This window comes from Hemitrygon akajei, chromosome 19 (assembly GCF_048418815.1).
Source record: "Hemitrygon akajei chromosome 19, sHemAka1.3, whole genome shotgun sequence".
Lineage (NCBI taxonomy): Eukaryota > Metazoa > Chordata > Chondrichthyes > Myliobatiformes > Dasyatidae > Hemitrygon > Hemitrygon akajei.
In genome coordinates, this window is record NC_133142.1 from 45,734,704 (window position 1) to 45,759,743 (window position 25,040).

Sequence of the window (25,040 nt, forward strand, 5' to 3'; positions counted from 1 at the left end):
AGGCTTGGAGAGTTGGTCCTTTATCTAATTATTGAAGGCCAGGAGATGTGGCCAGTTCACACACCCAAAGCCTATGAGATATCCTACCATATTCCATAGGGGCAATCATTATGTCTCCTATTCGGTTAAATAAAGCCTGACATAGAGGCAATCCCATTATCCACAGAACCATACAGATGTGGAGACAAATGAGGAAGCATCTGAAACTCAGAGCACTATCTTTTCTTGTACCTGTAAGAGCAAACCCCTCTTTTATCCCTTTGTGTATAGATGGGGCCTTTGATGTATGCCAAGAATTAGGGATATGCTGTGTTGAAGACTTATACATACAAGGGATTTTTGCTTTGTTTCAATAACTCCAGGACAAATTCGGATTGCAAAAGAGTCATTTTTTCAGGTATCTCCAGCTAAGACACTATATAAGATCACATCTTTCTGGTTTTGAGATGGCAGAACCTGATAAATTAGATAATCATTTACGATCATGTTCAGGTACAGAACAAATCATCGCCTATTTGTATAATGCTTTACAAAACAATTGCCATACAACAATGGATTATATTAAAAGAGTGGAAGAAGGAGTTGGGTACAGAGATAGAGGAGGTTCTATGGAATGAGGCTTTGGAGTATGTTAACTCTTGTTCCATCAATGCCAGGTATTGTTTAATACAATTTAAAATCCTACATAGACTACATTACTCAGAAGTAAGGATTCATAAAATATTCCCAAAGGTGTCCCCAATGTGTGAGAAATGCAAGTCCTCAGAGGCAAATTTGTTACATAGTTATGCTTTATGTCCCAGGATACAAGAGTATTGGAAGCAAATATTTGAGGTCCTATTGAAGGTACTAAAGGTTCATATAATACCGGACTCCATTTTAATAATTTTTGGAACCTCTGTGAGGTCAAATAAATTCCAGGCTACCCAGCAACAGCTCCTGATCTATGGCATACTTAATGGAAAGAAACTCATACTGATGTTCAGGAAGAAGGAGGAAACTCCATCACTGGCTGCATTAATGGTTACTCTGCATCTAGAGAGGATAAGATACGTTATCAAGGACAGACTCAAGGAACATGAAAAACCTGGCACCCATTACTGTTGTGTTTAGAAGAGACCGACAGCTGAACCAAGCGTGGGGGGTTACGGTAGGACCTACCCAGCACATATGGGAGGGGCAAGGGGAGGGAAGGGCTGGGAAGGGGAAAGGAGATGGGGTGGTATGTTGTTATAAGAAAGAAAAAGAAAAAGGAAGCATTGTACTCTAGGACATTGTCTGCTGTGGTTAAGCTGATGTTGCTTCACAATAAAAACATTTGAAACAAGCCCATGAGATGAGCACTTACCTAAACATTTTGTGTTGCCCAAAGTAAATACTATGTTTTTGTTGAATAGGACTATTTCTTTAGGTGGGGCTAGGCGAATCACCTAGTATGTCATTGGAAGAGACATTTAAAGGCAGCTTATGTTCCAATTACATGTGCCTCAACTGCAGTTTATTCCCACAGAAGGGAATCACAAAAAAAATTAAATACTTAAAGCAATATTTGTCTTCATTTTCCAAGGCATTTTGTCTTCTATTAATAAAGCATTGATGCGATGTAATATCTCATGTCCAAAGGCCTTATGATGCTATTTACTTGGGGCAATATTGTTGTTCTTAAAATATTATAGAATGGTTTACCCCCTCCCCCCTTTACCAGTAAAAATAAATTACCCTCCTTGATACAGTCACTTAGGTGACCAGCTCAAATGCAACTTAAATATCTAGTTATAAATGTGAAGCTGTCAGTAATAGGTTCTCAGGGAAGAAAACATTTTGAAAATATATGCATTCCTTTATGGAAACCTTGACATAGCTCATTCATGCTGCATATTTGAAAATGAAAAGGCTGCAATGTGATAGGAGAAGAGGTGACCTCGAATTATGATTAATTCCTATCATGCTGGGTTTCTTGGATGCCATTAGAATAAATTACTTGGCCAGCCTGCTCTTGAGTTTAGCAAAATAGGGGGTGATCTTATTGAAACATATGGAAATCTTACAGGGTCTGGCAACATAGCTGCATGGACATTGTTTCCACTGGGTAGGGTGTCCTGAAACAGATGTCACAGTCCCAAAATAATTCAAGACAGAGATGAGAAGAAATTTCTTCTTGCAGTAGTTAGAAAATCTCTGGAATTCTCTACTCAAGCATATTGTGCATGCTCAGTTGCTGAGTATATTCAGGACAGATATAAATGAATTCTTAAGGGAGTTGTGAAATGTTTTCAGTGCAGAAAACTGGTGCTGAAGTAAAAGATCACCCATTATCATGATGAGTGAAGGAAACGCACAATGGGACAAAGGGTCAGCTCATGTTTCTATTTCTTATGTGTTTATTATACAGTATAACTACATAAAAACCATCAATTTTATTGCTGGATATTGCCTACATGTTACATTGGGTTAGGGTTCTTCTTGTTCATCCTATCATCAATGCTGCATCTAAACCTACTGTGGGTCCTCTTTCAGCCATATTTCCACTTGCAGGACATTACATCCCTTTTAATAGATACAGAGACAGAATCGGACACAAGGACATGCTCACAGTTGTCACAATCTTCAGGAGACTTTAAATGCAGAATTGCAGGGCAAATATTCAACATTATTGGCTTGGTGTTTGTCTTTCCTGTTATGATTGTGGCAATATGTTCTACATTACTTGTAAAGTTATGGGATAGCTCAAAAATTTCAAGATAATTTATCATGTTCATTGTATATGTTTTGTTTGACCCCTGCTTCAGAAGAGAGAGTCAAAGATTCATAGTGCACCACGACACAGAAATAGGCTTTTCAGCCCATCTACTCCATACTAAATTTTAATCTGCCTAGTTTCATCCACCAGCACGCAGTCATAAAACAAAATTAAAGTTTACAAAATTTAATTTTGCTTCAAAATTAAAACAAAAATTTATGTTTGTTTTGCTTTCTATATTTTCTACTTCATTTTTCTCTTGCCACCATTTCTTCCCCTCCTCCCTTTCTCATTTTGACTTTCTTCCTCATTTTTCCTTTTCTTCCCCTGCCATGGGAGAAAAGTTAACAATGACTAAAGGTGTCATACCAGGATACTTAGAAAAATTTAGAACTTATTAAGCAAAGTCAACATTGTTTCTGAAAGGAAAATCATGTTTAGTCAACTTATTATGGCTAGAAGAAGTGCTGTGGAACGGGAATATATACAACACTTTTCCTATGTTGTTTACTCATGTTAAACATAAAAGGTTTTTGGAGAAATGGAAGTTCACAGTGTAGGAGGAAAGATATTGAAGAACATAAAAGATTGGGGAACAGGAGACAAGTAATAAGCATAATTGGGTCTTGTTTCTGGTTGGCTGGTTTGTACATGTTTATATAAATGGAGGAAGACACCAAAAGATACATAGATAGGATAATAACTTGCTGATGAGACAAAGATAGGATAATAACTTGTGAAGAGGATATAAGAAAGACATTGAGTGAGTGGGCAGAGATGTGGTGAATAGAGTATGATATTTAAACATCCATTTCAGTAGGAGTAATGAAAACCATTTTATCTAAATGCTGAGAGATGAAATGCAGAGCAATATGACTAACCATAATTCACAAAAACAACTTATGGGTATACAGCAAGTAAGGGAGAAAGCTAACAGAATTTTTGCTAGATAAATTGAATACAAAAGTATGGAAGTTATACTTCAGTATTATAGGGCATTGGTGAGACTTTAGGAGCACTGTATACAACATTGGTCTTACTTAAAAAAGGATGTAAAGCTCTGAGACAGTTTAATAGAATTTTCCGGGAATGAGCAGGTTGCCTTAGGAGTGAAGATAGATCAATTTAGACCTGTATCTACTAGGGTGACTGAATACTTGATTCAATATATAAAAAAATACTTGATTCAATATATAAAATCTTGAGGGCCTTGGCAGATTGGATTGGAAGAGGTTCTTCCCTCTTATGGAAGAAACTAAAACTTTGTTCAGAAATAAGGTATTATCCATTTAAGGCACAGGTAAGTGTGTTAGGGATTATTCAGGAGTTTGAATTTATGTGAATTTAGCAGATATTAATTCAAATAAGATCCCAAACAAGGGAAAATCTGCAGATGCTGGAAATCCAAGTAACACACAAAAATGCTGGAGGAACTCAAAAGGCCAGACAGCATATAACCATATAACATATAACAATCACAGCACGGAAACAGGCCATTCCGGCCCTCCTAGTCCGTGCCGAACTCTTAATCTCACCTAGTCCCACCTACCCGCACTCGGCCCATAACCCTCCACTCCTTTCCTGTCCATATACCTATCCAATTTTACCTTAAATGACACAACTGAACTGGCCTCTACTACTTCTACAGGAAGCTCATTCCACACAGCTATCACTTTCTGAGTAAAGAAATACCCCCTCGTGTTTCCCTTAAACTTTTGCCCCTAACTCTCAAATCATGTCCTCTTGTTTGCAGCATCTATGGAAAAAAGTACAGTCGACATTTTGGGCCAAGACCCTTCAGCAGGACCAATTCAAATGAGAAACACTTTTCTGTTTTTACTGTAAATTACAAGTAGTAATCAGTTTGAAGTTAAAAGGACAGTTTTGCAAACAAACATCACTGTTTATGGAGCACAGCTGCTGGACAACAGCGGGAGTCTGGTTGCTAAGAGATTTTCTCATATGCATCAGCCAAACGTTAGATGATTGGATTATGTTAGCTAATCTATCAATACTTGGGATGTTTATGTCCTCAGAGAGTCAGCCCTCACAATACTAAATCTTGGATGTCCAGGTTTTCAGTCCTCAAAAGATTTTTCGACCATTTGTGTGAATTAATTTGACAAGTAAATATGTTTGAACCTTCAGACATGTCTTAGCAAGTATAATGTTCTTCCACTGTGAATATGTACTTCTTAGTAACTATTTATCAGACACAAAATATTGAATTAAGCAATGTCATTGTAGCTTTTGAAATTGGATTCAATCACCTACTGTTACAGTTATCCTCAAGAGTATAAAATCTTGATGTGCTTTGACTTTGAGAAACTCTATCAAGAGGGTCACCAAGAGAATGTCTGTTCATTGTGATGAATAAAGACTTTCATATCCACCATTTTATCCAGTGACTTAGCTGAAGTCAAAATAGGTTATTATTTCTCTCAGGGTGATGTGTCTTTGGAACATTCTTCACTCAAGGGCAGAATCTCTGGACATTTATTTCAGTAGATTCTTGATAAACAAAGAGATAACCGGTTACGGGGGAGAAGACTATAATGTGGAATTGAGGTTGCAGTCAAATCAACCATGATCAAGTTCAATAACAGCAGATTCAAGGGCTGTCTGGCTGCCTTCTACCCTATATATTTGGATGATTCTCTCACTGATCATGTTTCATTATCCAATTGTTTAGATTTGCTGCAAACAGTGTGTATTCTCTTTCCTTGCCAGGTTTTGATACCTACTTCACAAGCCGGACTTTGGAGAATAATCGAAGAAATGTCTGGTTTGCAGAGTTCTGGGAAGAGAACTTTGACTGTCAAGTGACACGAACTGGATCGAAAAAAGACACAGCCAAAAAGTGTACAGGTTATCGATCTTTCTTTCTGTTTTCACTGTCGATTTTCAGAAATGAGACTCATGAATGCAATAGTTTAGAGTCAATTTTTGTAATGAAATTTGATGAAGTTATGCAGACCAAAGAATGTATGGCGTAATGTAACCACCACACTGACTTTATTCTTTCATATTTTATGAGGTGACATATTCCATTTTGTATTTCACATATCAATAATGTAAGCATACTGCAGATTTGAGTTTAGCATATTTTAACAAAAGGGGAAAAGTGCTTTTCATTCTGACTTTTAATACGATAGGTACATCATTATCACTGATATGTAATAAATTGGTTGCATAGCTGAATTCATTATTCTGGAACTGACATGAGAGTAGTCATTTGTCTTAGCTGACTCAAATGATTAGGTATCAGGTGTTCTTTCTGGGTTTGATAAAAAACAATCACAATGTGCACATTAATGGGTCGGGCTGATCTTCATACCAGAAGCTATATAGTTTAAGGTATTTTTTTCATTAGTTTTCTTTTATTCTTTTCTTGAAGTGCTAGTTTACCAGGGGTTTTGTTTCCACTGGCTATATTTCTGAGCGTAGAAAGTGGGTAGATCATTTGTTCAGGGATGGCACTGAAACTCAGTCTGAATCTATCATTTTATTTCTAATAGATATCTTCATTTAACAACAAGATCAGGAACACCCCTGTTTATTTTCCCTCCTCAAGGCTAAAGGATTCTCGTGATGGAATAATCATAGAACTGTTATGTTCACATGAGTTAGTAGCATATTATTAATAGTATAATATTCCTGATCGCCGGTCAAAACGTCAACTCTATTCCTCTCCATAGATGCTACCTTATCTGCTGAGTTCCTCCAGCATTTTGTAGGTGTTGTCTGTGCTGAGCTGGATATTCTGGGCTTCCAGGGTGGAAACACACACAAAATAGTACACAATATGAATAACGCAGGAGTGTTTATTTCCTGAAATAAGTGTGAATGAACACCTGCATGTATTGTCATTGCAGCCTGGGAACATTACATATATGCAGATTAGCTGGCCCCCACTGAATTAGCTGTCATCCAAAAAAAGGAAAACCCTCAATTCATGAGGGAGACAGAGCAAATTTAGACGTGGAAATTGTAAAAGCAACTGAAACAAATAATATTATTACAACACTGATTAGTATTCTTCTCCCTTCTCCCCTCACCCCAAGAAGAAGTAAATGAGGATATTTAAAGCTTTATATAGAAAGCATACATCTTTCTGTTAACAAAGTTATACTTCCTGAACAAAATTTGCAAGGCTTGGGTAAAAAGATATAAGATTAATTGGATTGTTCCTTCAAAGAGTTCACACAAGAATAGAAAGCAAAATTGCTTCTTTAATTCCCATGATTCCATTCAGAAATCACAAACTATGAATGAAATTTCACATTACTTCACTGGGGACCAGGATTTAGCACATGGGAGGAAGGAGTTATGTTTGTGGAGATAAGCATATGGAATACCTCTGAGATGAAGAATGAGGTTCCCATAATCCAGTTTGGTAATGAATGCTGGATTGAGTTATTAGATTATGTGTTTTCTCATATAGGAAGCCAGAAGGTAAGTGTATGGTTTATTGCTGATATGAAGAATGAGTGTTCATGTAATCCATTTTAGTAATGAATACTAATCTGAGTTATTGAATGTGTGTTCTCTTATACTGGTGCTAAACTGAAACCATATTTGCCCCATTAAAGCACAGATAGATAACAGGAATCCAATGTCAATATAATGATAACATTCCTCACTCAACCATCGATTAGTTAGTTCTATAATGTTACGTTTGGATTTTCTTGCACTTATTTCTGAAGCCTTTTTCTAAGCACTGATGATGTAATGCGTGGATAATATATGAAGATGTAATCGATATTTGAATTCAGAGCTTGCTTTTTTAAATCAGTTTGGTTAACACGTGGAAGCAATGTTGTTTGTATAGAATCATAGAGCATTTACAATACAGTAGCAGGTCAAGAGATTCATCATATTCATGTCACTGTTCAATTTAACCCTACCATAAAACTTGAGCCTTATCCCTAGAGAACAATTTTTTTAAAAAAAATTAAACATACAAACACATTTTACATGCAATGAGGGTTTCTGCCTCTAGCATCTTTTCAGGCAGAAAATTCCATAATCCCACTCATGGAAAAAATATCATCATCATCATCACCATCAGGTCTCTGGCTCTATGGCTCAGAAGTGAAGGGGGTAAGGGAGTAGAGGGGAGCAGTAGTGATAGGAGGTTTGTTGGTTAGGGGATCAGAAAGCAAGTTCTTTGGACGAGAACCAGATTCCCAGGTGCTGTGTTGCATGCTGGGTGCCAAGGTCAGGGATATCTTTGAATGAGTCTACAGCACTCTTAAGTGGGAGAGTGAGCAGCCAGAGGTCATGGTCCAAGTAGGTTCCATTAACATGGGGAAGCGGTGTGACAAGGTCCTGCAAAGTGAGTTCAGGGAGTTAGGTGCTAAGTTAAAGGACAAGAACTGCAGGGTTGTGATCATGACCAGTAATATATTAAAATTGTGCACTTGGAACATTAAGGGGAGTCATTCACCAATAAGGAGAAAGAAAATCCTACTAAACCTGAAAAAGGAAAGGGTGGATATAGCCTTATTGCAGGAGACACATTTAAATGATAAAGAACATCTAAAACTGCAACAGAGTGGATTTGATCAAGTCTATTTTTCATCCTTTAACACCAGGAGTAGGGGGAGGGGTGGCCATTTTAATTAAGAAGAACTTACCTTTTAAGTTATTAGACAGCATTAAAGATAAGTATGGGAGATTTGTGATTGTTAAGGCTTCAATATATGGAGAGGATTATGGTATTCTCAATATTCACTGCCCTCCAGCTCATCCTGTCAAATTCCTAACAGATGCTTTTTTCCAAACTTACAAGCTTTTCAATACAAAACATTATTGTAGGTGGGGATTTTTTTTCTCTCATGGACCCATTGATGGACAGAGTGCCTAGTGGTCCCCCATTGCCTTCCTCACAGTCCAAAACAATCATGGGCTTATGTGGAGAACTAGGACTTGTGGATATCTGGAGGTTGTTACATCCCTCAGACAAAACCTTCACAATATTTTCTAATCCACACAAGTGTTATACCAGAATCACTTTTTTCTAACCCCCAAAATGCTCCTAGATTTAGTTGTATCCTACAGAATTGGAAATATCGCTATTTCTGACCATGTAACAGTATATTTAAATATTAAGCCCAAAGATAATTCAGCACGATCTAGACATTGGAGGCTGAATCCTTTTATTCTAAAAGATAATAAATTTATAGACTACTTCCGAATTCAAAACTTTCCTATCTATTAATTCCAAATCAGCTAGTAGTCCATCGATGCTCTGGGAAACCGTTAAGGCCTATGCAAGCGGATTAATTATCTCCTACTCTGCTAGTAAGAAGAGACAAGCTGCGGAACAGCAGCGCCTAGTGGAACAAGGCTTGCGGCAGCTGAAATGGATTATACTAATAAGCCTTCTGCAGCCAAGTTACAGATTATCACAGCCCTACGCTATACACTAAACTCTTTACTTACACAAGCAGCCGAAAGAAAATTGACATTTGCTAAACAGCGATTGAACATGGTGAAAAACAAGGTAGGTATTTGGCTTACTTAGCTAGAAAGAAAAGTGCCTCTCAGACTATTGCTTCAATTAGGGATAGGACAGGGGCCCTCACTAGTAATTCTAAAATGATTAAAGTTGTGTTTAAGAATTTTTATTCTAAACTGTATCAATCTGAGTAATGTAATGATGGACAATCTAGGATGGAGTCTTTTTTCAGGAATTTAGATCTCCTAGGCATTTCTTCTGAACAAGAGTCCCTCTTCAATGCTCCGTTACCTTTTCATGAGTTACTGCACCTTCCCTCATTCCCTGACACGCCCACTGTTGAACTTGAATGCACGCGAGGTCACCAGTCGGTCACTAACCTGCAACTACTCGATGAGTCAAACACAAATGTCATTTGAGAGTTTCTTTGGAAGAGGTGGTAGGGGACATAAAAGACCTAACAATGATGATAACACAGAGACAGCTGAGGTTGAGTCTGCAAAAAAAAAAAAGAAAGCTTCCCTTCAACAGAAAATACAACGAGTCGTACATAAAATATGGCTTTAATGCAACCGGTGACTCTCACGCTCCAAGCCCCCTGTGTGTGATATGTGGAGACAAGCTGTCTAATGAGGCAATGAAGCCCTCAAAACTGCTTCGGCACCTTGAGTCCAAGCACCCTGCACTTAAAGACAAACTCGTTGAGTTTTTTGAGCCGAGAAAACGTGAGCAAGCGGGACAGAAGCAAGTGCTGAGAGCCACCACCTCCTCAAATACTGCTGCTCTGAGAGCATTGTACTTAGTGGCTAGCCGTATTGCTAAGGCTAAGAAGCCTTACACTGTTGGTGAAGAATTGATTCTGCCTGCTGCCAAGGACATGTGCTGTGTACTATTAGGAGAAGCTGCAGCTAACAAGATGGCACAGGTTTCTCTTTCAGCTACCACAGTTTAAAGGAGAATCGATGACATAGCGGAGGACATCAAAGCACAGCAGTTGGAACGGCTTAACGAGTCACCACGGTAGGCTATCCAGGTCGACGAGTCTACCGATGTCGACAACAAGGCAATACTGCTGGTTTATGTGCAATATATATTTCAAGACGAGGATAGGTTGTGTGCACTGCAGCTGCCAACTAACACAACTGGGCCAGAACTATTCAAGTCTTTAAATGACTACATGTCAGGCAAACTGGACTGGTCATTCTGTGTTGGAATATGCACAGACGGGGCTGCAGCAATGATTGGACGGCTGTCTGGTTTCACTACCCAAGTCAAAGAGGTTGCTCCTGAATGCCAGTCTACACACTGTGTCATACACAGGGAAATGCTGGCTAGCCGAAAAATGTCACCTGATCTTAACAGCACATTGAGTGGCGTTGTTGAAGTTATCAATAACATCAAAACAAGAGCCCTTAACTCACGTCTGTTTGAGCAGCTTTGCGAGGAAATGGATGCTGAGCACAAACACCTTCTCTTACACACTGACGTCAGGTGGCTATCAAGGGGGAGAGCCCTGGCCAGAGTTTTTGAGTTAAGAGAGCTGCTACAGAGATTTCTTTCAGTAAAAAAGTCAAAACTGGCAGCACACTTCAGTGATGAGGAGTGGATAGCAAAACACACTTATCTGTGTGACATCTTCAACCTGCTCAATGAACTCAATTTGTCACTTCAGGGGAGAATGACAACTGTCTTTAAGTTGGCAGATAAAGTGTCTGCTTTCGAAGCCAAACTGGAACTGTAGGGATGGCGAGTGGGCAGGGGCATATTTGACATGTTCCCAACATTAGCTGAGATTTTGGGAGAGACTGAGGCTGCACCATCCATCTCACAGCTGGTGCGCGATCACCTATCTTCGCTTGACCCAAGACATGCAAAGGAATGGGTCCGTGACCCATTTGTGAATGTCCCCGGTGAATCACCCATGTCAGCGCAGGAAGAAGATCAACTCCTTGAGCTTGCAAATGATGGTGGACTGAAAAGTATGTTTGTCTACCAGCATTCTGGATCAAAGTCAAGGCTGAATATCCTGAGATAGCCACGAAAGCACTGAAAACGTTGCTTCCATTTCCAACATCATATCTCTGCGAAGCGGAGTTTTTTGCGATGAATGCAACGAAAACTAAATTGCAGAATAGACTGGACATAAGAAACCCCCTTTGAGTATTGCTGTCTCCCATCACCCCTCGATGAGATTGTCTTGTTGCAGGGAAACAAGCCCAGGGCTCCCACTGATTCAGCGGTATTGGTGTGTTGCATTGATTTTATATGTTCATACGAGGAAAATATGTGTTTAATATTAAATTCTTTTAGAATTGATATTATAATAAATTAATAATAACAACACAATAATAATTAATATAATAATATCAATAATATAATAATAAATCAATATAACAATTAATATAATTAATTTAATATAAACCCTTTTAAAAACTAAATTGAGTGTATTAGCCACTTATAAGTGACTTATAGTTGACTTATCATCTATATTCCAGTCGTGATTAACACTCCCCCCCCCACCCCCCCACCGGCGGCCGGTCCACAAGAATATTGTCAATATTAATCCGGTCCGCGGTGCAAAGAAGGTTGGTGACCCCTGCCGTAGATCATCTAACAATATCGGAAGATTACTTAATGTAATTCAGGCATTCAGGCATGTCAGCAACAGGCAGTGGACAGCTTGGTTGTTTCCTTAGATGCAGAAAAGGCCTTTGATCGTGTCGAATGGCCGTATCTTTTTTTCACTTTAGAATGATTTGGTTTGGGCAATAATTTTATTAAGTGGGTGAAGGTTCTTTATAACGACCCTTTGGTTGTGATTCTCACTAATGGTATTAGGTTGGTTAATTTTAGTATTCTGAGGGGCAGCCGGCAGGGCTACCCTTTATCACCACTACTTTTCACACTAGCGATGGAGCCATTGGCTGAGGCTATTCGGCGAGACCCCAAAATATCTGCTCCGGACATAGGACTAAAGTCACGTAAAATTACATTGTATGCAGATGATGTTCTAATTTTCTTATCAAACCCTGCTATATCAGTGCACGACCTCATACAATGCATCAATTCATTTAGCGCCTTTTCGGGTTATAAAATCAACTTTACTAAATGAGAGGCTGTGCCTCTGGGGAACCTGCAGCAGGTACCTGACACTCAGCGTGTTTTCCCCTTTAAATGGTCGCAGACAGGTTTTGTTTACTTGGGCATCTTTATCACACCTACATTTGATCAATTGTTCATAGCTAACTTTACACAGTTACTTGACAAAATCAAACAGGATCTTGAGCGGTGGAGCACTCTTGGCTTGGCCGAATATCCTTGCTCAAAATGAACATTCTTCCTCGTCTGCTCTACCCAATACGAATGATTCCAGTCATTTTTACCCAACAAATACTTAAAAAATAAATGGCTGATTTGTTTCTTTCATCTGGAACAAAAAAAAGACCCTGTATTAAAATGTCTTAAGTTACAGCTTCCCAGTAGTCTAGGAGGTCTGGATTTTCCAGGCATCAACAAATATCAATTAAGTTCCTTTTTATCTTATGTGGTTGATGGGTTTGCAGGGACCCCTTCTCAATTTGGCTAGCCGTTGACGTTTCACAAGCAAAATGCCCTCTAATTAATTTGATTTTCCTCAATAAGATGAAACTAGTTAAGGAATATTGTCACAATCCAATAGCAGTTAATACATTCAGGGCTTGAAGGGCAGTGCGACAAATTGAGGGCAATACAGCAAAAATATCACCCTTCACTCTGATAACCGGCAGCCCAGATTTTCAGCCTGGCATAATTGATTCTGGATTTAAACTTTGTATTTCTAAGGGTACTTTCTATCTAGGGGATTGGTTTGATGAAGGAACGATAATGTCTTTTAGTCAAATAGTACAGAAATTTAACATAGACGACAAGAATCTTTTTTGTTTCTTTCTGCATAGAAAAGAGGGTGTTTGGTTCTAAGGGTGAAGTCTCCATTAGTACTTTTTACAGCATCCTGAGGGAATGTTCTTGTGGAGAGGCTGAGCAGCTGGGAAGGGTCTGGGAGGAAGAGCTGGGAGTAGAAATTACAGCTGAAACATGGGAAGACATCTGTGATAATGCAACGAAGATGGAGCTTGAACTGGACCCAATGTCTTTTCTCTTAGGCTTACCCAGCAGTCGTCTTATTAATGCACATCAGAATCAGGATTTTTAACATCCTGACTTTTTGTGTGAGGAAGAACATTTTACTTTGTTGGATATCCGATAAGGCCCCTGGACTTTTTGGTTGGCATAAATTAATCATACAATATATTCCTTTGGACATTTTGACATGTATGGTACACTCAAAAACAAATAGTTTTCATAAAACATGGCAACCTTTTCTGCAGTATTTAGATATAAACCTGTCTGCTATACTAATAAGGGCTTTGTATAGGATGTTGTGGTGATGTCTATATTTTGATGGAAGTGTTCTGATAGCTGATATCTGTGAGGAGAAGAAATGAAAATGTATCTGGAAATTGAAAGTTTTGTTATGCTGAGCAAAAAATAAATTAAATTTAAAAAAAAATTAAATCAAGATTTGAACGAAAAGTTTGCAAAGGGTCAAACATGGGTTTCAACATTTAGCAGTGAAATTAACATAGTGTACTTCCGCAGTTGGTAGAGTTTCTGTCTGTTGAGGGTTGGAATACTAGCCACTCATTGGGACAACACACACAAAATGCAGAAGGACCTCGGCAAGCCAGGCAGTATCTATGGAAAAAAGTAGAATGGATGTTTTGGGCCAAGACACTTCGGCAGGACTGGAGAAAAAGATGAGGAGTAGATTTAAGAGGTGGAGGGAGGACAGAGAGAAACACAAGGTGATAGATTAAATCAGGAGGGGAAGCCATGCAGAAGGGTAGTTAAGAATATCAGTGCAGTGATGAGAAGGAATCTAGGCTCAGAAAAAAACATAAGATAGAATTAGTGTGAGAAAGCATGAAAATTAACTTGAAACAGCAAACAATGATGGGAGTTGTCTGAAGGGCGTCTAATCATTTGACTCCCTAATTGCCCGTAAGAAATAGCAGCAGGTTACAATAAACATAATGCAAAACATGTGGATGACATTTATTTTCATGTTGATTGGACAAATCAAATATGCAAAAGTAGTCTTGAGGACGAGTTCAATAAATGCAATTGAAATATGAATAATGTAGGGCAATACTCTTCCTGAAATAAGTACGAATAAAGACCAACATGTAGAGGATAAGAACATGTGAAGACTGTGGGCCAGAGGTCCTGTTCCTGTGCTGTACTGTTCTATGTGTACAGTTTAGCCGGCCCACACTGAAATGGCCAAAGTTATCCAAGTAATGACAAAGCCCCAACCCATGATGGTGTCAGAGATGGAAATCACAATGACAGCTGAAACATACCTAATTATTTCAAAACTAATAACTTTGTCTCTTCCCACCACAAGAAATATGAAATTGGGAGATAAAGACAATTAAATACATACGGGGGGTGAACTGGTTAAGGCATTTTTAAATGCCCGTCATTGCTTACCTACTTCCATATCTTTTAAATAAGTATTTCATATATTCACTGAAATAATATTCACTAAGAAGTGAAGCTTGCAAATTTCTACAGATGTCCCGTGGAGAGCATTCTAACTGGCTGCATCACCATCTGGTATTGGAGGGGAGATACTGCACATGATTGAAATAAGCTGCAGGAACTTAGGCAGTTCCATCATTGACACTAGCCTCCATAGTATCCAAGGCATCTTCAAGGAGCAATGCCTCAAAAAGGTGACATCCATCATTAAGAACCCCCATTACCCGGTCATGCCTTGTTTTCATTGCTAGCATCAAGAAGGAGGTATAGAAGCCTGAAGGCACATACTCAATGATTCAGGAACAGCTTCTTTCCCTATGCCATAACTAAAAGAGTTACTAAATTGAAAAATGTAGGTCTGAATTTAAGTGAATTGTAAGAAACAGTAAAAGAAGGGGAAATAAATGAACTAGGATGAAACTTAGAAGCAATAAGATGTTTTAGAATGAATTAAAGGAAGAAATTGTGAAAATAAATATAGATGCTAAGACATGGAACTTAAAAATGGGGGATAGAGAAAAGACAAAAACATTAAATGAGTATTTTATGTCTGTTTTTACCAAGCATCAGAAGAAAATGAGGAACTTACAATAATTGGTATTACAAGATGCACAATGAGAGAAAATCCTGACAAATCTCCCTCTGACTGAGTCATCACATATATTCAAAAATGATATGGATAGTGTGGTGAACTACATATACCTGTCTGGACACGCCCCCCCCCCCCCCCCCCACTGACTGCTCCTGTGGCTCCTCCCACAGACCCCGGTATAAAGGCAATTGGAAGCACTGCCCCTCCCTCAGTCTCCAGGATGTCGTATGGTGATCACTTGCTGCTGACTGCTCTCTTCTAGCGAATAAAAGCCTATATCTCGCCTCACGTCTCCGAGTGTTATTGGTGGTGCATCAGATAGGTTAATGGATTTAGGAGAAAAAGGAGATTATGGATACCAAACAGGAAGGTGAAACTGAGGCCTGAAGTTTACACAAGCCACAATCTTTTGAAATTGAGTGACTGAATGGCTTTCTAGCATTCTGTTTTTTTAATATATTCATGTATCAGTTCAGCATTATTGGGGAAAAAAAACTAGAGGGATTTTTGGTGTGTATTTAAGGCTTTGGCAAACTTCCTTTACTTGAATCACTGATAGCTATTTGTCTTGTTAATGATAGCAATTAGGAAGTTTGATAAATACCATCTGATGTTGTACCCTTCTCTTCAGTTTCTACTGGTGCATGGGAAGGAGTTAAATCTCATGATTTTGTTCTGTCTTGCCTCTTGGTTTATCTTTCTGACCAGAAAAGTAAGTGGACATTTATCTCATTTGATGTGCTTGAGACCTTACTCTGTACAAACTGACTACCATTCTTCATTGATATAACAAAAGGGAGTGCACTCAGCTACAATTTGGTGACAGTGAAAGTTCTTTGATTGGTCTGTAGAAATAAAAGGTATTCTGTACAATGCATAAGCCATTTTGATTTTCAATTTTTTGGTTCTTATGATGAATTAGATAAGATCATTTGCTGGGCTTTTACTTATGGCAATAATGAGTCAGATGGAAAACCAAAAAAACATTTGATCAGTGGAATTAAAATTAATGCTAGCAGCCATGATTAGGTTAACAGCTAGAATCGATCCTGAGGACGATCTATCGTGCATCACTCAGGATTGGTCAAAATAAACTCCGGTTGGATAGATTCTGAAAGAGATCCAAATGGAACTCTGCCTAAACTAATCAGGAAATCACTTTACACTTGCTTAATATACTAAGTGAGAGTCTCAATTTCCATGATTACACAGACCTAGATTACGTGCAGTGGCCACTCTATTAAGTACACCTATATACATTTACTCATTAATGCACATCTCTAATCAGCCAGCCATGTGGCAGAAACTCAATGCAAAAAAAAACATGCAGACATGGTCAAGAGGTTCAGTTGTTCAGACCAAGCAGCAGAATGGGGAAGAAATGTGATCTATGTGACTTTGACTGTGGAATGATTGTTGGTGCCAGATGGGGTGTTTTGAGTATCTCAGAAACTGCTGACCTCCTCGGATTTTCATGCACAACAGTGTTACAAGGATCACTCTCCTTAGTAATAGTGATAAAGGAGGCACAGAGAGAATCTTTATTTACCAACAAGTACCTTTATTGTCTAAACTAACAACCATGTGAATTCATACACTAAGTACCTACGTGCACACCCACTAGATTTCCCTGACTCTCCCGAAAAGTCAAAAAATAGTAAAGGTAATACCTGGGCAAAGGAGTATGTGCTGAGCAGATGTTCCTCGTAGACCTGATTCGTGCTTCATGTGTTCCACATAGGGTCGCTCATGCTTGTATCCGCAGTGGTTATTCTCTGGAGTTGTAGCTCAAAGCCTCTGCTTTTACGTACGTTCCCTACCAGTTCAAATATTGTATTTCACAGTCATTGGCTATGGGTCATCTGACTGACCTGAAGCGCTTTCCCATTGGATGTGTTCCAAGGACTACACAACTTCATGCCTTAGGTGACTTCTTTTGCTCACTTTGATTCTGGTTCAAACCAAGTCGCTCAGGCACTGGGCAAAAATAACAAGATTACTTCTGCAAACCTGCCATTGTACACGATACACAGCTTATCTGAGAATGATTTCAGGTTTAGCAGGTCAATAACAGAAACTCCTTGAGTCCACATTCAATTGCTCTGACTAGGTTATCACAGAGCAAGAATTAGTTCCCAAACAGTTCACAAAATGAAGGTTACAGAGAGCCTTCACAAAATGCCAGCCTCTGTTCCTTCAGACACATGGCAAGAGTAATGACAATTGGTTTGCTTACTTCTATTGCCGTTGATTATTTTGAATTCACTGATTTATGGACTGTAGTTCTTTCTGGCCAATAACAGTCTCTAGAGTTTGCAAAGATTGGTTAAATAAACACAACATTCTTGGAGCAGCATTTCCATTGGTGAAAATGCTTTGTTGATGAGAGAGTTCAAAGGAGAATGGCTAAATTGGTTCAAGCTGACAGAAAGGTGACAATAATTCAAATAGTCACATGTTACAACAGTGGTGTGCAGAAGAGCATATCTGAATGCACGACTCATTAAACCTTGAACTGGATGGGCTACAACACCAGATGACCGTCGACATACGCACAATGGCCACTTTATTAGGTACTGGACATACTTAATAAAGTGGCCAGTGAGTGTTGGTTGCATTTTCACAACTGTTTGAAAATACATCGGAAACACTCAGGAATTGTCTCTCTCATTAGGTAAATTTCATGGTATCTGTTAAGATTTTGAGGAGATGAACTAATAATTGTGGAAGTTTCTTTGATGAAGATTGTCTTGATAAATCATAGTTGATGCATTTCCTTCATTTTGTTTGAAGATCTTGGCATTTCATGTTTCTCATATTTTTCTGACCCTGTGTTTCTTAAGATGCAGCCACAGCTCTTGAAATATTTTCATTCCTGTCTCACTTCCCCTCACCTTGTCTGTTCAGAGACCCTCCACTTTCATGGTCCACTGGTCACCTCAAAAGCACAGGCAGCAAAAGTAGTTCCTCAATGAATAAGAAGTCCATTCTTCTGGCCACTTTTCTGTGAAATCCACAGGTTAACCAAGAGATGTAAAACCAGTTTTCGCTGGGTACAATTCATTAGGAGCATCCACCCAGAATAGCCGAAGGAAGTCAAACAATGACAAAACTTCTGCCTTGCTTGTACTGTGGCAAGCTACATGCACTTGCCATTGTGCAACACTTTTTTGGTGACTATCATATCACTGATAGCTTCTTGTTTTCTTCCTTGTCAGAGATCATTTATGTTGAGATGATCAAATGTTTCCACAGTCTTAAAGACCTCATGCCTTAAGCTGTGTTTATCTGTCAGCACTGTTCTTTGCACCTTGGCCCCAGAGTAATATTGTTTTGTTTGGCTGTATACATGGCTATTCGAGTACTGTATGCTTGAATGACAATTAAATTTGAATTAAATTGAATTGATCTTCAATTGGATAATCCTTAGGATTTGGCTTTTAAGAGAGAAATCACTAGCATACAGACCGTATCCTTTATTGACAGATATAATCTCACAACGTTAACATTATTCTTGCCAATATTGTTCATCTCCTTCCATGTGACTCATTATCTTGTTTCAGTATGGGCTACCAGAACTAGTATGATCTCAACTAAAACCTAGCAAAAACTTCCATTTTTAAATTTTATTCCTTTAGAATGAACACTTGGCCTTGGTTTATGGCATTATGATCTTACTTTCTTACTTCTGGTGGTTAGCTTTCTCTTGAAAAATAATTTATGACCTCCTTTTATATATATATTTAGCAAAACATACATCTGAATTATCTGTGGTGATATTCATCTGCCAATTTTGTAACTATTGTGAAAATTTATTAATGCCAAACTGAAAATTGTGTACAGTCTTCCTCATGTAATAAATCCCTTCACTATCAGATCTGAATTATATATTTAGAAAAGTATAATAGTGATTTTGTTTCCAAAGTAAAAACTCTTAATACAGATTGCAATCACTTCACTGTTCATTCTGATTATATCTTTGTACCTTAAGCCATTCTGAAAAATTATTATTTGCCTCTGCTTTCTGACTTTTATCCTTCTAATTATTCTGTTCTTTGTTCCCTGATTTTGCATGCTCTGAAGTTGTTCATTCCATTGAGGAACTTTTTCAGGAAATCTGCACCTGCTACATCCTCTGATAAGTCTTCAAAGAATTCAATACAGCTAGTGAAGCAAGACTGTCCTTTTTGAAGTCCCTGCTGACTGTTCAATACTATATCTTTGCTTCCTGGATATTTTCAATTTTTCCAGGGAGGATTAATTCCTTTATTCTTCCACCTCCAAAATTGATGTTGCTGTTTATTCCGCATAGTAGAATTCCTGTAAGCTTGATATTCTCTAAATAGATTGCTGTAATCACCATTCTAACAGGCTCGAATTGCAATTTTTTCTTTGAATTAACCATCCAACTTCAACAGAAACACAGAACAAATTATTCACTGATTGCTGGTTTGTGAGGGCAACACTCAGTATTAATCCCAACCTCACTATAAAACCTGCTGATAAGGGGGGAGCTGTTGTTGTCTGGCGTACTGACCTCTACCTGGCCGAGGCACAGCGACAACTCTCTGATACCTCCTCTTATTTACCCCTTGATCATGACCCCACCAAGGAGCACCAGGCCATTGTCTCCTATACCATCACCAACCTTATCAACTCTGGGGATCTCCCATCCACTTCCACCAACCTCATAGTTCCCACACCCCGCACTTCCCGTATCTACCTCCTACCCAAGATCCACAAACCTGCCTGTCCGCATAGACCTATTGTCTCAGCTTGCTCCTGCCCCACTGAACTCATTTCTGCATAACTTGACACTGTCTTATACCCCCTTGTTCAATCTCTTCCCACCTATGTTCGTGACACTTCTCGTGCTTTGAATTTTTTCAATGATTTTAAGTTCCCTGGCCCCCACCATCTTATTTTCACCATGGACGTCCAGTCCCTATATACCTCCATCCCCCACCAAGATGGTCTCAAAGCTCTTCGCTTTTTTTTGGATTCCAGACCTAACCAATTCCCCTCTACCATCACTCTCCTCCATCTAGCGGAATTAGTTCTTACTCTCAATAATTTCTCCTTTGGCTCCTCCCACTTCCTCCAAACCAAGGGTGTAGCCATGGGCACCCGTATGGGTCCCAGTTATGCCTGCCTTTTTGTTGGCTTTGTGGAACAGTCCATTTTCCAAGTCTATACTGTTATCCATCCCCCTCTTTTCCTTCATTACATCGACGACTGCATTGGTGCTGCCTCTTGCACACATGCTGAGCTCGTCGACTTCATTAACTTTGCTTCCAACTTTCACCCTGTTCTCAAATTTACCTGGTCCATTTCCAACACCTCCCTCCCCTTTCTTGATCTTTCTGTCTCCATCTCTGGAGACGGCCTATCTACTGATATCTACTATAAGCCTACAGACTCTCACAGCTACCTGGACTATTCCTCTTCCCACCCTGTCTCTTGCAAAAAGGCTATCCCCTTCTCACAATTCCTCCATCTCCGCCACATCTGCACTCAGGATGAGGCTTTTCATTCCAGGATGAAGGAGATGTCTTCCTTTTTTAAACAAAGGGGCTTCCCTTCGTCCATCATCAACTCTGCTCTCAAACGCATCTCTCCCATTTCCTGCACATCTGCCCTCACCCCATCCACCCACCACCCCACTCGGGATAGGGTTCCCCTTGTCCTTACGTACCACCCCACCAGCCTCCAGGTCCAATGTATAATTCTCCGTAACTTCCGCCACCTCCAACGGGATCCCACTACCAAACACATTTTTCCCTCCCCCCCCCTTCTGCTTTTTGCAGGGATCGCTCCCTTTGCGACTCCCTTGTCCACTCGTCCCCCCCCCCCCCCCATCCCTTCCCACCAATCTCCCACCTGGCACTTATCCTTGTAAACGGAACAAGTGCTACACCTGCCCTTACAATTCCTCCCTTACTACCATTCAGGGCCCCAGACAGTCCTTCCAGGTGAGGCGACACTTCACCTGTGAGTCGGCTGGTGTGGTATACTGTGTCCGGTGCTCCCGGTGTGGCCTTTTATATATTGGTGAGACTCGACGCAGACTGGGAGACCGTTTCGCTGAACTACGCTCGGTCCGCCAGAAAAAGCAGGATTTCCCAGTGGCCACACATTTTAATTCCACGTCCCATTCCCATTCTGATATGTCTATCCATGGCCTCCTCTATTGTCAAAATGAATCCAAACTCAGGTTGGAGGAACAACTCCTTATATACCGGCTGGGAAGCCTCCAACCTGATGGCATGAACATTGACTTCTCTAACTTCCATTAATGCCCCTCCTCCCCTTCTTACCCCATCCCTGACATATTTAGTTGTTTGCCTGTTCTCCATCTCCCTCTGGTGCCCCCCCCCCCCCCCTTTCTTTCTCCTGAGGCCTCCCGTCCCATGTTCCTTTCCCTTCTCCAGCTCTGTATCACTTTCGCCTATCACCTTTCCAGCTCTTAGCTTCATCCCACCCCCTCCGGTCTTCTCCTATCATTTCGCATTTCCCCCTCCCCCCTCTACTTTCAAATCTCTTACTATCTTTCCTCTCGGTTAGTCCTGACGAAGGGTCTCGGCCCGAAACGTCGACAGCGCTTCTCCCTATAGATGCTGCCTGGCCTGCTGTGTTCCACCTGCATTTTGTGTGACTCAGTATTAATACCCATTTCTATCAGACAGAAAGGGTGCCTAAGGGGAAGAATGGAGGAACAGGCAGGCCATTTCAGTGAATCAGCTGAACATAACTGACCGTGTCATTTTCCCTTTTGACAACTTGTTAATCCAGTCTTACTAATGACTGTTTCGGTCAATGCCTGTCTTTGACAATAATGCTTTGACGAATTACAGTGTCAAATACATGACCCATGCTTTCCACTTCGGAGTGACCCTGTGCATGAACCTGCTGGCTCCTCTGAACACTTCAGACATGACTAATCCCATGAGTTTGTGCTCAGACTGAATATTTATACAGGCCACATTGCAGTGGTTAAAATACTTTCAGCTAACTGAAGAGAGACTAACATTGAACATTGAAGAGTAAAGCACCAGAACTGGTCCATGATGTTGTACTAAAATAATTAAGCTCATGACACCTAATCCCTTCTGTTTGTACATGGTCTATATCCCTCCATTATCTGTATATGTGCCCATCTAAGTGTGTCTTAAACATCATATTGTATCTGTTTCACCACAACCAACCAAACCACCCCCAATGCTCTCATCAGTGCGTTCCAAACCCACCACTCTTGCATATAAAAAAAATGGTGTGCACATCTGATTTGAATTTTCTCCCTCTCACCTTTAATGCATGCCCTGTAGTATTAGACATTTTGTCTCTGGGTAGAGATATGAGCTGTCTACTCATTGATTAACGCTCAGATCTGAAATCACTTTGCATTATGGTGACTAACATATACTTAACTTTTTTCCAGACCTTATGTATTCTCAATGTGAGGTGACCTAATTGCCCCACAATCTGCCGTTTTACCTCTTGCTGTTATTTTTAATGAGGATTTTAGGGAAAAGGTCAAGAAGCAATTTGAGAAGTGGGGATGGGGTGAAATCAGACAAGCACACTCAGCTCAATATCTTCAAACAGAATCCTGGGGGTTGTATAGAGCAAATGACCTACTTGTTCAGTGTAATGGATTGGGAACTATGTCTATTTCCACTAAAAATTCCAGATCATCTAGAAAATATTTTCTGTGCTGTCTCTTGAATCACAAATAGTATCTTTGCCTATTTTATTACTGGGACAGGCTTCTTCAGGTACCATTTTGCTCAGGCAGCCATTCAGAGAAAGAGTACGTCGTACTGACCTCTACCTTGCTGAGGCACAGCAACAACTCTCTGATACCTCCTCTTATATACCCCTCAATCATGACCCCACTAAGGAGCACCAGGCCACTGTCTCCCACACCATCACCAACATTATCAGCTCAGGGGATCTCCCATCCACTGCCACCAACCTCATAGTTCCCACACCCCGCACTTCCCGTTTCTACCTCCTACCCAAGATCCACAAACCTGCCTGTCCAGGTAGACCTATTGTCTCAGCTTGCTCCTGCCCCACTGAACTCATTTCTGCATACCTTGACACTGTCTTATCCCCCCTTGTTCAATCTCTTCCCACCTATGTTCGTGACACTTCTCACGCTTTGAATTTTTTCTATGATTTTAAATTCCCTGGCCCCCATAGCCTTATTTTCACCATGGTTCTCCAGTCCCTATATACCTCCATCCCCCACCAGGGAGGTCTCAAAGCTCTCCGCTTCTGCGTGGATTCCAGACCTAAACAGTTGCCCTCTACCACCACTCACCTCCATCTAACGGAATTAGTCCTTACTCTCAATAATTTCTCCTTTGGCTCCTCCCATTTCCTCCAAACCAAAGGTGTAGCCATGGGCACCAGCATGGGTCCCAGCTATGCCTGCCTTTTTGTTGGCTTTATGGTACAGTCCATGTTCCAAATCTATACGGGTATCCGTTCCCCGCTTTTCCTTCGCTACATTGACGACTACATTGGCGCTGCCTCCTGCACGCAAGCTGAGCTCATTGACTTCATTAACTTTGTCTCCAACTTTTACCCTGCCGTCAAATTTACCTGGTCCATTTTCAACACCTCCCTCCCCTTTCTTGATCTTTCTGTCTCCATCTCTGGAGACGGCTTATCTACTGATATCTACTATAAGCCTACAGACTCTCACAGCTACCTGGACTATTCCTCATCCTACCCTGTCTCTTGCAAAAATGCCATCCTCTTCTCCGTCTCCACCGCATCTGCTTTCAGGATGAGGCTTTTCATTCCAGGACGAAGGAGATGTCTTCCTTTTTTAAACAAAGGGGCTTCCCTTCATCCATCCTGCACATCTGCCCTCACACCATCCACCCGCCACCCCACTTGGGATAGGGGTTCCCTTGTCCTCACCTACCACCCCACCAGCCTCTGGGTCCAACGTATAATTCTCTTTAACTTCCACCATCTCCAACGGGATGTCACTATCAAGCACATCTTTCCCTCCCCCACCTTTCTGCTTTCTGCAGGGATCGCTCCCTACACAACTCCCTTCTCCATTCGTCCCCTCCATCCTTTCCCACCGATTTCCCTCCTGACACTTGTCGTTGTAAGTGTAACAAGTGCTACACCTGCCCTTACACTTCCTCCCTCACCACCATTCAGGGCCCCAAACAGTCCTTCCAGGTGAGGCGACACTTCATCTGTGAGTCGGCTGGTGTGGTATATTGCATCCGGTGCTCCCGGTGCGGCCTTTTATATATTGGTGAGACCCGACGCAGACTGGGAGACTGTTTCGCTGAACACCTACGTTCTGTCCTCCAAAGAAAGCAGGATCTCCCAGTGGCCACACATTTTAATTCCACATCCCATTCCCATTCTGATATGTCAATCTATGGCCTCCTGTACTGTCAAGATGAAGCCACACTCAGATTGGAGGAACAACACCTTATATACCGGCTGGGTAGCCTCCAACCTGATGGCATGAACATTGACCTCTCTAATTTCTGTTAATGCCCCTCCTCCCCTTCTTACCCCATCCCTGACATATTTAGTTTTTTCCCCCTCCCCTTTTTTTTTTCTCTCTCTGCCCCTCACTCTGCCTGTTCTCCATCTCCCTCTGGTGCTCCCCTCCCCCTTTC

At 40.5% G+C, this 25,040-nt stretch overlaps 1 protein-coding gene across 5 annotated transcripts in view; it reads left to right on the forward strand.

Annotated features, from left to right (window-relative positions):
• Window positions 1-25,040, forward strand: part of LOC140741904 (metabotropic glutamate receptor 7-like) — a 763,442-nt gene that overhangs the window by 415,499 nt on the left and 322,903 nt on the right. For all 5 annotated transcript variants that reach the window (XM_073072446.1, XM_073072445.1, XM_073072444.1 and 2 more), the window contains exon 5: window positions 5,471-5,608. In XM_073072446.1, coding sequence (XP_072928547.1) covers window positions 5,471-5,608 — 138 coding nt within the window. The remainder of the gene's footprint in view (window positions 1-5,470; window positions 5,609-25,040) is intronic.